General features: G+C 39.8%; 1 protein-coding gene across 6 annotated transcripts in view; it reads right to left on the bottom strand.

Annotated features, from left to right (window-relative positions):
* ANTXR2 (ANTXR cell adhesion molecule 2) overlaps positions 1 to 15,376 on the bottom strand; it is a 130,195-nt gene that overhangs the window by 107,274 nt on the left and 7,545 nt on the right. For all 6 annotated transcript variants that reach the window (XM_085883456.1, XM_085883452.1, XM_085883453.1 and 3 more), the window contains exons 2-3: positions 12,460 to 12,531; positions 1,548 to 1,619 (exon numbers count right to left, since the gene is read on the bottom strand). In XM_085883456.1, coding sequence (XP_085739582.1) covers positions 1,548 to 1,619; positions 12,460 to 12,531 — 144 coding nt within the window. The remainder of the gene's footprint in view (positions 1 to 1,547; positions 1,620 to 12,459; positions 12,532 to 15,376) is intronic.

The following is a 15,376-nucleotide window of genomic DNA, read 5'->3' as shown; positions in this document are numbered from 1 at the left end:
AACGAAGCAGGACGTTGTTGTTGGGGAAGATTAAAAAAAAACTAACTGCAAAATAACTCGCAGCGCACACATGTAATTCCCTTTAGACATAGGGGATGGATTCTAACTATACACATATACTTACCGAAATAACTAAACTTTGGGACTGCTGACTGTCTGTGTGCAAGAGGCTTCCAAATCCGTAACAATAGAACATGTGTTTAAATGACACACAACACAACATAAAACATTAAATTTACCTTAGCATTTTCAATTCGGTTTTTGGGAAGCTGAAAACTAATTCTTGAGACACATGGTCACCAATCTGACTGATAGACAATTGTAAATAAAAGTCCCTGCATTTTGCATACAATACTTGCACAAGGTGTGATTTGTAACGAACAAGAAATCGTTTCCACAAATTGACGAAATGTTTGGCAATGCCCCACCCCCACCCAACTGTGCTTCACTTCCTGTATTCCTCGTAAATTCCCCTTCCATCCTTTTCCCTTTCAAATCTCCTTTACAACTTGCCATACTCCCTCTTTTCTCAAATATCATCCCCACTTTCATAAAAATTTATGTATATATATATATATATATATATTTTTTTTTTCGACTCTCTCCTTTACCCCATGTGTATGTAATGTAATATGTAAATTAATGCATATTATTGTTGATAAGCAGCTGCCATCTTACATGCAATTTGCATATTAAATCCAGCTTTGATGAATTGTCAACAGAAGTCAAGTTAACACTTTGCCAGCTGGATATTTTGAGCTTTAGGTTTTCAAAATGTATATTGATGCCTTAAAAACAGTTGAAAAGGGAAATGGTTAGCACATTCATAATTGGGCATCCCTATAATTTAAAAATAATAATAATAAATTTTAAAATAAAGTTTTTTTCTGAAGGTTGGGAGGGGGGGCAGAGGGGTGCATGGGTCCAGACCCTTTAGATGTCACTTCCATCTTGCTCAGTTCATACCATCAAAAAATGCACAGACAAAAAGCAGGAAGTTTAGTCAGGAAACCACGTTATGGCATAGCTGATATATCAAAAAGATAATGGTACTTTTACACCCACAAGGAAATACAGGTCAAATGGTCACCTGTACACACCCTGAAAGAAATGGCATGTTCCAAAAATCGATATCCTTCTAAACTAGAGCAGTAGTTTGTAACCCTGTTAAAAAAATATAAAAAAACATCAGTTACATCCTCATCAAAATTATACTCACAGTGGGCAAAAACGAATGGGTGGGAAAGAATAATGGGACACACTTAGTGTGAATAAATATAAAAAGGAGATAAGCTGAATTGGATAACATAGAATGATGAAACTGGATCAGAGATGACAAAAGGAAAAGCACGAATGAAAGAGTCGTCGTTTTGTGGCAGCGATGGCTAGAATCAAGCATGACTTGCCATTTGCATCATTGACAAATGAGCCGAGTGAGTGACACCGACAGGTGACACCGAACTGTTATAGTTGGAAATGACAAAGTTTACACAGAATGAAAATGGGGTTGGAACAGCTTTAAGAAACACCGTAACACCGGCCCTCACTTGTCATTTGTGAGTGGGAGAATCAGCTCGCTGCGTCCAGAAAATACAATGAAGGACAGTCTCATTCCTGGACTGTGGATGAAATCACAAACAGCCAAAATATCATCACAAACAGCACAAAACCTCTCACAATAAACAATTTTCTCTTCAGCATTGAGGGATACATATTCAAATATCAGTTTCCAAAAAAAAAACATGAACAATGTGCAAACAAAAGACAAGCAAGTATTGATTAGAGTAGAAAAAAAAAATGGATTTGACTATTAAAAAAAAAAATATATATATATATATATATATATATATATATATATATATATATATATATATATATATATATAATGATTAGAGCATAAATTTAAAAAAAACAAATATTGATTATAGAGTATAAATTAAAAAATAAAAAATAAATAAATAAATATATATTGATTATTGAGTATAAATGAAATAAAAAAATATTGATTATAGAGTATAAATTTTAAAAACACAAACAAATATTGATTACAGAGTACAAATTAAAAAAAATACAAACAAATATTGATTATCGAGTATAAATTTAAAAAAAACAAATCTTGGTTGTGGAGTATAAGTAAATCAATATTGATTATAGAGTCATCTTCTTCTTGGTCTTCTACAGAATTATGAGCCCACTTAAAGTGGGTCGTTAGGCCTGGTGTTGACTCATGGTTAAGGTGGCTGAATTAAGAATTTAGTCTTGAATTCAAGCCCTGTCCACTCATTGAATTAACACCAGGCAGGTTGACTTAGCCTGTTATCCTTCTGAGGTCGGCAAACGAGTACCAGCTTATGGTTAAGGTGGCTGACTTAAGATTTTAGTCTTGAATTCAAGCCCTGCCACTCATTAAATTAACACCAGGCAGGTTGACTTAGCCTGTTATCCTTCTGAGGTCGGCAAATGAGTACCAGCTTACTGGTAACAAGGGCACTGCATTAGCGGCACAACCACGCCCCCCAGGAAATTATGCAGCCAAGCAGCCACCGGCTGTATACGAATAAATAAAAACAAGTGGGGTTGCTGACATGGATCCTGCTCCACAATTGAGGTCAATCGTATACACATTCTTTATCCACACCTTTCTATTTCATGTCTGCTTCCACACAATACTCCCTCTCCTCCTCGGTCTGCCCCGCCATTTCCTTCTCATCATCCTTATACCCACATACCCTTCATTTCTTTTCAACAAATGCTCATACCATGTCAATGTACTTCCCTGGACCTTCTCAGATTAGATGCTTCAACCACCTTCACAGCTCCTCTGATGTATTCATTCCTTACATGGTCTTCTTGCGTTACATCACACAACATTCTCAGCATCCTCAAAATAAGTCACATCTCATCTTTGCTCCAACCTTATCATCGGCCACATCTCATCTCTGCTCCAACCTTATCATCGGCCACATCTCCATGCGGTACAACAATGCCGGCCTCACTATTGTTCTGTAAAACTGCCTTCACTCAAATAAGCATCTTTCTTTCACAAAGCACTCCTGAAACCTTCTTCCAGTTACCCCATCCTGCCTGTATCCTGATGCTCATCTTCCCATCTAACTCACTATCCTGCTGTACTTCCTTGGCCTTTTCCCCTTGCATCAGCACTCCATTTCCCTCTACCTCTTCACTACTTACTGTAAATCTCATGTAATCTGTCTCTGACCGACTAATACATATTTGGGTTCCTTCTGATGACTAATGCAGTATTCGGTCTTCCTTTTGACAATGTTTGTACCATATCCTGATGCTGTGTGGACTGTGCTTCCCCGCTGACGGACCTCTGGTAACTTGCACTTGTTGCAGCATTTGTGCCTGGGACATAACTGCTGAAATCTATCGATCCGAATTCTTCCCAACATCTTTATTTTTTGTTCCTTTCATTCCTCTTTCTACATTTTTCACATTTCTCATTATTCATTCTAATTTTTACTTCATCTTTTCCTTTATCTATTTTACTCTTTATTTCAGTTTCTTTATCTATCTGTCTGTCTCAAGAGAAGTGAATTCTTGCAGAAAGTTTTTCTGTACGGCTTACTTGGATTGGATTTTTGGGTTGTGGAGTAGCGGCTGAAACCTGAATCCTATCCAGGTTCCTCCTGATGACTCAATCTATGCTCTTTACTTCTTCAGGTTCCTTCTGATGACTATAATACAGTATTCGGTCTTCCGTTTGATTAAGCCCCGATCTTCCAATGCCTTCCTCCATTCTTCCAATTTCAATTCTACCTCTCCCTTACTTTCAAAACACTGTCATCCGCAAATAGCATGCCCCATGGTGCCTGTATTCTCACATCAGCTGTCAGAACTTCCATCATAACAACAAACAAAAATAGGGGCAACACACCTGGGCACTCACCTGGTAGTGGCTGGATAAGAAAACCAGGGAACAACTGGTGGGCATGTACGACCCACAAAGTATGTAACGGAGAAGAAAGTAAATACCGATGGATATTATTTTTAATACAGTGAACAAACTTTAGTACATCACGGGTGATGAAGGTGGTGGGCAAGTTTCATCCGAATTGAATGTGTAGTTTCTGCGAAGAAAGAAAATACCTCTTCAGGCGGGGGGGGGGCAACCCCCCCAATAAACTCCCTCTGTAGACCCCCCTCAGACCCTGATTTTCTTAATGCCATGAACAAACATTGTACATCACGGGTGATGAAGGTTGTGGTCAAGTTTCATTGGAATTGTATGTGTAGTTTCTGAGAAGAAAGCAAATACCTATTTTGGCGGGCAATCCCCGTAAACCCCCTTCGGCCTTAGTTATTTTACAACTTGGTTTACAGATCCGCCAACGGTATATTTTCCGAAATGAAATATAAATATAAAACACATTTTTAGCCTTTTATATTACTATATTTTCTGCCGAAGGTGCAAAAGTTTCAAAACCCGAAATGTAAACGTCGGCATTTATTTTCAAAATATAATTTCGCGCGCGCACCAAAATGCCGAGTCCCCTTTAACCAAACTGCGCAGTAGTCTTCGGTCATGGCGTCTGAGCAGTGGACAGCATGGTTCAGATTGACTGTGGTTTCTGGGAGAAAAGTGATCGTTAAGAAGTATGTCAGCGGTATAAATTTGAGTGACTGTATTGGTGATTTAATCACGCAACGTCTTGACGACAAATATTCTGGCCGAACGATTGCATCAATTCAGTGCAGCAGCAGGGATGATTCGCAGGCTACTCTTGATCGTGCCGATTTTGTTTCCAGCGAAAGTTGTACACCGCTGTTCGTATTGAAAGATTTCGGTGCCAAGTACCTCAAAGTTTCCCTGCGAGATTCTGATATTCAGCCTTTAACTGACCAGAAATCAGCCTTTGATGTGCTCATGGGGATGAGGAGACGGTACGATCAGATGCCAACTGAAAAGTAAGAGCTGGTTATGGCTCTGATTGACCATTTTTAGCGTGTTGACTCTGAGTAAACACCTTTTTTAAATCATATCCAGCACTATGCACTGGTATGCACGCACACATCTACGACTTGGACAGTAATTTTCTCAGCATTGTTTCCATTTGTTTGATGATCCAAAAGGTTTCTATAAGAAAAACTTGCCAGACTATATTGTAAAAACAAGTTTTAATCCTTCTTTATTGTTTTTCACATCAGATGATACAGTGAACATGGGCATCCTGCATTTGAATGGTCTTCCATCTTCAATGTTTTCTTAGATCCTCCTGTTCCAGGATTTTTTTTCATTTCCCCCCCACCTACCCTCGTCTTTTCCATGGAACATCCGAAAAAAAATCATAAAAATATATAATTTCTTCAAATTGAAATTATATTTATATTTATATTTCGACCTCCCAACCCTACATTTTAGCTGAAGAACTGTGTAAACCAAGTTATAAAATAACTAAGGCCTTCGGGCCTGATTTTTTTATAATTCCATGAACAAACTTTGGTACATTCAGGGCGATGGAGGTTGTGGTAAAGTTTTGTTGATATCGTATGTGTAATTTCAGAGAAGAAGTTTCAAGTACTTGTAGACGGATGGACGGATGGCCAGATAATGTGCCATCCCACAAGCTCCTAGAGAATGCGTTCCAGGTGAGCTAATGGGAAGGAGATTCATGAAAGTGTCATGGCTAGCGCAATACCCAGCACCAAAGTGGTTACCCAGGTCAGGGACATTCACATCAAAGCAATGGAGAAGGCATCAAATGTTTTGGTGGAGGACAATGCCCAGAAAAACGTGCCTTTAAGCAGACCTCTGATTCGTGAAAAGGCAAAGCACATGTACAATCATCTGGCTCATGTGGGTGGTGCTGCAAACATGAGCGATGCGGGTACGAGTGGCCCCAGTCCCTTTCTAGCTGGCAGGGGATGGTTTGACCACTTCAGGAAGCGGTACTGTCTCCACAACGTAAAGCTCATCGGTAAGCATGCCTCAGAGGATCATGAGGCAGCTGAAATTTTCCCTGCTCAACTCGCACAGCTCATCGAGGAGGAGGGGTATGTACCGGAGCAGGTCTTCAATGCAGGTGAGACCGGTCTGTTCTGGAAACAAATGCCCACGAGAACTTTCACCTCAAAGAGAGAGAGGGGACAGCATCGGGGTTCAAAGCTGCTTCGGACTGGATATCTCTTCTCCTCTGCACCATTGCCAAAGGGGACTGCATGGCAAAGCCGATGATGTTGTTTTGTTCCCTAAACGCGTGTGCTCTCAAGGGCAAAAACAAGCAAACTCTGTCCATATTTTGGAGGGACACCACAAAGGAGTGGGAAACAGCTGCCATATTTATAGATTGGTTCCACAACTGTTTCGTCCCTCACCTGGAGAAGTACCTGGCAGTACAGAAACTCTCCTTCAAGGTCCTCCTGCTGATGGACAACACTCCTGGCCACCCAGAGGTGCTGATTGTGGCCCCATCTCAATATCGAGGTCATCTTCCTGCCGCCCAACACCACCTTCCTGATCCAACACTACCTCCCTGAGGACTTCAACACAATGCATTGCATCAGCGCCATCAAAGACTCTCTGGACGAAGTGAAAGCCTCCATCATCAACGCTTGCTGGCAAAATATATGGCCACCGGCATTCAACGACTTAAGAGGCTTTCCCGACACCACATGAGAGGCGGAAAATTGCCGGATTGGCACAGGAGATGGGAGGGGAAGGCTTCAATGACATGCAGCCTGACAAATTGGAGGAGTTTGTCACCTCTCATGGCGAGGAGCTAACTGAGGAGGAGTTGGAGGCCAACATCAAGGTTTCTGAGGAGGACAAGAAGGGCAGTGAAGAGGAGGAAGGGGTGGCGAGGCCCATCTTGACTGTCATGTTTCTTGGTGAGGTTTTGCAGGATATGAGGGCAGTAGCTGACAGGCTGCAAGATGCCGACCCAGTGATGGAGTGGTACCTCCGGTTCAAGAGGGGGTTGGATGATGTTTTATTGCCGTACAGATAACTGCACAGAAACCTACAGCACTTAGAAACACAGCTCTTGATCACACATTTTTTTCACCCCGATCCCTCCACCTCAACACCATCAGCGCCCTTGCCCTCATACAGATCCCCTTCAGTACACAAATCATCAGTACCCTCACCCGAGTCCTCTTCAGAGGAGTTCACTGGATTTTAACTCATCATCATAATCACATCAAAAATTACGTCCCATCTTAAATAAAAAATGGAAGCAGTACCTGTTGTTGTTGTTGTTGTTGTTGTTGTTGTTGTTGTTGTTGTCTTTTTATTTGAAAGCATTTTAATTAAAATGTAATGATGTGCATTCATGTTCGTAAAATTTAAAATTGTCTCATACGAATCACGAACCACCAGGAACCTATCCCCCTTTTTCTAATTGAAGCAATACCCTGACATTCGCAACATTTTTCAGGAATGTAACAAATAAATATTGATTATAGAGTATAAATAAAAAACAAATACTGATTATCGAGTACAAATAAATTAAAAAACAAAAGCAATATACAGTATTCAAACACTTGGAATAGTTATTTTTAACTTTTCTATTGGATTATTGATGCAAATTAACTCGAGGCAAAAACAATCAATCAATGCTAATATCACATTTTTTGTTCATAAGTAAAATCTCAAGGTGAATGAAAAAAGAAATGACAGCATTTTACAATGTAGAGCCTCATTGGGGTATATATATATATATATATATATATATATATATATATATATATATATATATATATATATATATATATATATATATATATATATATATATATATATATATATATATATATATATATATGTTGTTGTTCGTCTTTTGGCTGCTCCTGTTAGGGGGTCGCCAAAGCGGAACATCGGTTATAATCCGCATACTGATTTGGCATAGGTTTTACGCCGGATGCCCTTCCTGACGCTACCCTGGTCGCCTCTTACGACACAGGGATAAGGATTGGGTTTCACCATGATTCCAGGCTGCCCTACACCCTCTCATAGCGCGGTCCAGCGCAGAGCACCCGTCCTCAAGCAATCCTCCAACCCAAGCCTCCGAGTAGCCGGATTACAGGCGCACGTGTGTGTGTGTGTGTATATATATATATATATATATATATATATATATATATATATATATATATATATATATATATATATATATATATATATACACACATATACACAGGGTGATCACCAAAAGCTGGTTCCGACCTTACCTCAAATAACTTCCACATTCATAAGGTGTATATATATGTACAGGGTGACCACAAAAATCTGGTATCGACCTGACCTCAAATAACTTCCGCATTCATAAGGTGTATATATATATATATATATATATATATATATATATATATATATATATATATATATATATATATATATATATATATATATATATATATATATATATATATATATATATATATATATATATATATATATATATATACACAGGGTGATCACCAAAAGCTGGTTCCGACCTTACCTCAAATAACTTCCACATTCATAAGGTGTATATATATGTACAGGGTGACCACAAAAATCTGGTATCGACCTGACCTCAAATAACTTCCGCATTCATAAGGTGTTTATATATATATATATATATACAGGGTGACCACAAAAAGCTGGTACCGACCTTACCTCAAATAACTTCCTTATTCATAAGGTGTATAAATATACAGGGTGACCACAAAAAACTGGTACCGACCTTACCTCAAATAACTTCCTCAATAATAAAGATATCCTCTTGCTTTTTGCAGGTGTGCAAGGTGGAGTTCATGTATCATCCATAGATTTTGATTTAATCAAGATGGTCCCATTTTTAGCTTATCCAGAATTTAAATTCCACATAAGGTAATGTCATCACGCACCGTCCGTCCGTCCGTCTTCTATTTTGACTTCTCTGGCCAAACCGCTGGGCCGATCCAGCTGAAACTTGGCAGCGACGTTCCTCTCCTGACTGATAACAGGAATTGCAAAGCTCGTTCCAGTCACATGACAAAGTTGGCCAAAATGTCCGACAATACATTTCTTCAAAAATCCTTTTCTGCAGACCCACCAGTCAAAACGCTGCCAAATTTGAGTTAAAACATTAGGCCAGGGTAGGGATGTTAAATTGCGGAGGTCGTGCCGATCACGTGACCAGAAGTGTGTCAAAATGACGGTCATGCAAATTGCTTCAAAATCTTCTCCACACCCATCAGTCAGAATGCGACCAAATTTGGGTCACAACACAAGGCCAGGATCCAGATAAGCTCCAGGTCCAGTGGTCCTATTTTTTCAACATGTTGTGGACAAATAAATATAAATAGTTTTCAGTCAAAATCAAGTTAAGAACGAAATCCTTCAAGAAGACTCAAACTGAGTTCAGGGTTAGATGTTTAAAGGAGAATTCAAAACGCAATCTTTTTTTCTTATGAAAACCATTTAAAATTAAATCATTAATCACAGTCTAATTTGAAGGGAAAAAAAATTGAATTTTTTTTTTGCCAATCACAAAGTGTCGAAAAAAGCCCTAAAGTGGTGATTTATTTTATCTCACCAGTGATGTCACACAATAAACTCATCTTGATCCAAACGGTGGCTTACTTAGGGAAACGGTGCATGTCGAGCTCATATTCCGATACTGATTCTACCCGTCATTAGCCTGACTGTAGATTCTCAGTAAGTTGAAACTGATCAGTGGGATTTTGAATAAACGGTTGAAGACAAAATTAGTGATGGAAATGCTTTCGGAGCAATTAGGGAACAGTATTGTTTCGAGCCTTGCGTGAGCAATTCAGAGGAATAAGGCGGAAGTGAAGATGGAGGTGTTAAAAAGATCAATCGCATGTTAAGTACAGCTCGGTAGGTTTTGCTTTTCATTCAATTAACAGTTAATAAGGGAAGTATTTTGTATTAATTGATAAATCAGTTTGTACATTACTCGAGCAAAAATACTCGTTTATCGCTCGACAACATAAACAAATTGGGCAAACTTGGACACCGTGGACAAAATGGGCGACAAATGCTTTGTCCCACTGTCACAGGCTGATCAGGTGTCTTGCATGTTATGGGATTGTCCCGTTTCGTACTTTCCCCAAACGCCATTTGTGTCTACACCGTGTCGCACTGTCGTGTCAGTGAGATGTCCCATAGCTGTTGTTGGGGTGATAGTTGATTGTGGGGGGATAAACCCTGGAAGTTTTAGTGTTTTTGGTCATATCCTCTCAGAGTAGATGATGATACATACATACTATTTATCCACTATAAATAGATGGTGCTTCATTGTATTTGTAAAAATTTGTGTCGATAATAGATTATTATTTTCAGGTGCTCTTATTACTACCACTGCCAGGCAATGGTAACAGGTGTTTGATTCACCGCTCAAATTGCCCGTGTACATGTGGGTCGAGATGGTGTTACAGCTTCGAGCGACGGCTGTTTTTTTTCTGCTTTATCGTGGGTATGGTATCCTCTCTCAATCGTGGAGGACAATCACAACATCTAGCTATCTCTGTTGTTTCATAACAGTGTTCTGTAAAATGCTCTTGAGCACACAAGCGAATATTTTGTAGACCCGATCCGATCCACACTCGGATATTTCGGACAAACCTTGTCCAATTTCTGGCAAACTTAGGGTCTTTCGGTCATTAGTGTAGCATGAAACCATCTCGGTTTGTATTACGATATGAGCACCAAGGATGCATCGACTCGGTATACTTGTGGAAAATCAAAAATTATTCGCCGTTTGAGTCAAATCACACTGCGATGTAACCCGGAGATAGTATGGATATGACTGTCTACTTCCAGGTGATGACACTGCTCATCTGAAGAAGATGATTTCACCCTTCAATTGCAAATTTACCTACTTTATAATTCGGACACTGTAAAAAAGACACATCATATCTATTTTGTAGTGTATCAAGGAATAGATTAGCATTGAGATGGTTTGACTGTTTGGGTTCCCTTTTAAGGAAAACACCTGCTGATGAAGGTCACAATCCATCGATGATCTCAAAACAGCAATAACTGATAAAATCCATTCAATCACCGCAGCCGAATGTGTCGGAGTAATAAACAATTATTCCTCTAATCCAAATGTGTCTGCATCGTAGAGGCTGACATCTAGAGCATATACTCTAACCTTAATCAAATCAAATACGTGAAAGATTTCCATCTGAAACTTCCCTAGGTGAACATGCATCGTGTGAAGCAAATGCGGACCCAAAGAACGTCATTAATTAAATAAATAAATGATTGTTAAATTGCATGGATACCGATTTTTGTGATTACTCTAGTAGTTTAAATTACTGTATCATGAAAAATGAGCAATCTATATTTAAGCAGGTCGGGTTCTTCCTTTTCAGGTGGTACATGTGTGACCCAAATTTCAAATCAATATGGTGAACAGTTTATGAGTTATCGCACTCACAGCTATAAATGTTGACGCCCAGTCGGACGGACGACGGACAGGCGACCCGGGTGACAACGATATCCCCCTTCCACCAAGCGGCGGGGGATAAAAAGTAATTGGTGATATCATGTTCAAGAATCTTGAAAATGAAAGGTAAAATAAATAAGTCTGTAATTTAAGATAGTTTGTGTCCAATGAAGTGAAGGTTTCTTAAACATGGGGGATGCCATTGACATTGAAAGGAGAATCCAGAGAGACGATGCAACACAACAATCGATCAATTGGATATAAAAGGACCAAACACGACTGAAAAGTAAGATGGTGAAGAAGACAGTGTGAGATCCAAAGCAATGTTTGCTAAGTTCACTATGAATACATGTCATATTACCATGAAAGGCCGCAGCAAATTGGTTGACTGGTGATAGACAGAAACAGGGGAAATAGAGTTGTAGCCAGAGTTAGAAGTTTATCAATGACAGAACAAGGCGTTTGTATTGGAGGGGTGGTGCTCGACCAAGGAAAAGAAATATAACCATAGTTCACTTAAGGAAATGATTTACTATAATGAACTCCAGCTGTTAAATCAGGGATAATGAGTGCACATTAGAGGGAATACAGTAACAGGTTGAGTCCATCCATCCATTGGGACCGTACTCTGTACAGAGCGTCAGTGCTGCCGAAGCAATCTCCTGGGCTATTGGGCACAATCCTGGACGGGTCGCCACTCCGATGCAGGATACTCGTATGGCTCAATAATCTCAGCATGCTGGTACTCACGTTGCCAACCTCGGAAGGATGACAGGCTGATTCATCCCCATTTGGAATCAATTAAACAGCTGAGCAGGATTTGAACTCAGGACCCAAGGATCCCCAGTTCAGCACCCTAACCATTAAGCCACCACCAGGCTAAGGTTGAGTATGTGAAAGTATTACACTTAAAATGTTAATATTAAAGGAACATTTACAGCTCCTCAACGAGCCTCAAATTTGTATACAAAACAAACAACATATACATTTATAGAAAATAATAATAATTTGAAAAGGCACAAATGTGAATCGGTGTGCATCGCCCGTATCATACCTAACAAACTTCTTCGCAAGTTCTTCCACAAACATGTAGATTTCATTCCAATGACCAGCAACACTTCCAGACCTGTAATGAAAGCAATTTACAACTGTGAACTTCCATAAGATCATCTTACATTGACATTGCAAGGATAATACAAAGAACTTGGACACAGGAGGCCATTTTGGCCCATCATGCCTCCACTCAATCAATCCATACAATAAAAACAAAACAAAAAAAACATGGTACGTATGTGTTTGTTTGTCGTCGACCGCATGCGTACCATATCACGTCGCTCAATGGTGGTAAGGAAGGGCATTAGAGATGACTTGTAATTTTGCACTGTACACATGTCACAGTGCAAGTGCACTGTACACGTGACACAGTGCAAGTGCTTTATTGCCCCCCGCCGGAAAGAGGGGTATTACTCTCCCATATGGAGCGGGTGTTTCATACGATTACCATCCTAGGATTCGCTACCTCATTAATTTCCTGGGATTCACGCATGTTAATGTTTTTAATCAATCAAAAAAAGGTTCTACATTTTCATGACATATAATGCAATGCAGAACATTACAACACTCAAACATCCATCAGGTTTAATTTACAAAATGTACTTTATTCAGAAAAAATTCACATTCTCCATCTACCTTTAGCATGGGTAAAGACCATACACATATACTCAGAATCATTTCTCGGTTTACTATGTTCCATTTGCTGAATGTAAGTAAACTATAGAATCACTGCAACACAGAGAAGAATGTGTTTTTCACAAATGTGAATTATCCTTGAACCAATAAAACAGCTCGGTAAATTTGATAAAAGACATCCTCAAAATGACATCAGCGAGCTTCCAAGTGCAAGGTGTTGTGTTGAACGGAATATTATTACAAGGTTGTCGATGCATTGTTGATTGTACTGTGTTATATTGTCGGTGATATTTCATGTGCGGGTGATAATCTCAACAAAAGAGAAAGATTTTTCAATGAATCATATTCAGATATCTCGATACAAAAGACACGAGACAGTATGAATTGTGGGACCTGTGTTCCATGGAATTTGAATAAACAGCAGACCCACCTGGAGTACTGAGGCAGCTTCCATCTGCTGCTCTGCTTTCTCGCTTTGTCTAACATCTGGCCAAATGTTGAGGGTCCAAGGGGTGCACGGATTAATGCGAGCTCAAAAAAGCAACCGTTTCTATGGAGACCTGCCCTCAGCTATGGCAGATGACTTCCAAAGGAGCTCTGAAAGCAGTCGTGTTACCAGCTGGCCAGACATTCACAATTACGGCCATAAACGTCATTATCTCTCATTTCCACTCAACCAGTGGCAAGGTTGCCAAGTTGTGGCATGTATGCCCTGAGTGGTGTATCTATGCTACCTGATAAGCATCCATCTTTGTGTCATTTTTTTTTTCCCTGCTACCATTGATTACATCTCTGAGCTCATGCATATATCAGCAGCACACTGTTATATGTACAAAGCAAAATGGCCAACGACATGACCAGTTATAACTTTGTCAGATATACTTAGCATGTGCGGCATGTGCAGGATGGTGAAATCAGAGACAAAGAATGGTCAAAGAGATAAATAATATAATTAAATAAATATAATGTGCAATTAGATGGCAAATTGGAAGAGAAGAAAGAGAGAGAATGATGTATATGAGATTTTAGACACAAATGGATGTATTTGATATTAATTGAATGGCACTTGATCCCTTTGCTCATGGAAATTGTTCCAAGAGCTGTCCGGAAGTTCACAGGATGATTGTTAGTCTCTCCCTACAAAGCATGCCAGAACAGCGACACGTCATTCCGAAAAAGCGAAACAGTATCCTTTCATCGGGACCATACTCTGTGCAGAGCGTTGGTGCTGCCTAAGCAGTCTCCTTGGCTAATGGACACAATCCTGGACGGGTCACCACTCTGACACAGGATACCAGTCAGATGGCACTCATTTTGCAGACCTCGGAAGGATGACAGGCAGAGTCAACCCCACCTGGTATTAATTCAACAGCTGAGTGGGATTGGAACTAAGGATCCGAGGATCACAAGCCCACCACTCTAACCATTAAGCCAACACCAGGCACTGAAATGGTATCAAAGTTCTGAATACTACCTCGTGGGGTCAAGATGAGAAGTGTATAACCACAATCATCATAAGTTACACCAACTATAATATTGTGACACAGCAAATACAAATGAACACCCTTCACCCCTACCCACAACTTAAATACAATGTACGCAACATATGAAGTCTCCCCTTTACACCACTACCACCCTCTCCACCCCTTTACTTGTACAAAGTACTCATATGAACATTTCCAAAGTTAAATATCATACGACCAGATTACCCAGTAAAAAATTTTTTAAACTGGGACAAACGAGGAGAAAAGTACACCAGACTGAAAGTAATGTAAAGAATAAATGGATGCACCATTGCATTAGGGGTTACAGGTGAAAGGGAAAATCAAATGTTCAATGAACAAAATAATCTCAATCAAATAAAGAATTCAACAAGCATTTATAGAAAAATGGACAAAGAGCAGATGTTTATCACTATGCCTTACTTAATTAAACATGAGACATGGGTACCCAGCAGATATTTCAGGGGGAAAAAAAATCCAGTCTCGGCTTACCAAGGCAGAAGTCGACGTGTGTCAAATAAAATAACCCAAATTGTGTTAGCGTGGCTTGGTCTACCTCTTTAAATGAGCTCTTCACAGCCTGGTTCGTTTCCGCCGCCAGCGCCCTGTCTCGCCATGCACCCACCCGCAAACAGGCTCGAATACCAATTGATGTCACGTCGTCATTCCATGGACCCAGAAACGCCAAGAACCAGTCAGACTACGCAGAACCAGCAGGAACAGTCCAACTGTCAACAACCGCCGTTGCTGCTGTCACCAACCATCAGGAGCCGTCAGGAT

The sequence above is a fragment of the Eptatretus burgeri genome, chromosome 5 (assembly GCF_056783735.1).
Source record: "Eptatretus burgeri isolate ZD-2024b chromosome 5, Ebu_testis_v1, whole genome shotgun sequence".
In the NCBI taxonomy this organism is placed as follows: domain Eukaryota; kingdom Metazoa; phylum Chordata; class Myxini; order Myxiniformes; family Myxinidae; genus Eptatretus; species Eptatretus burgeri.
Note: the sequence above shows the minus strand (reverse complement) of the source record. Positions and strands in the feature narration are given on the sequence as shown.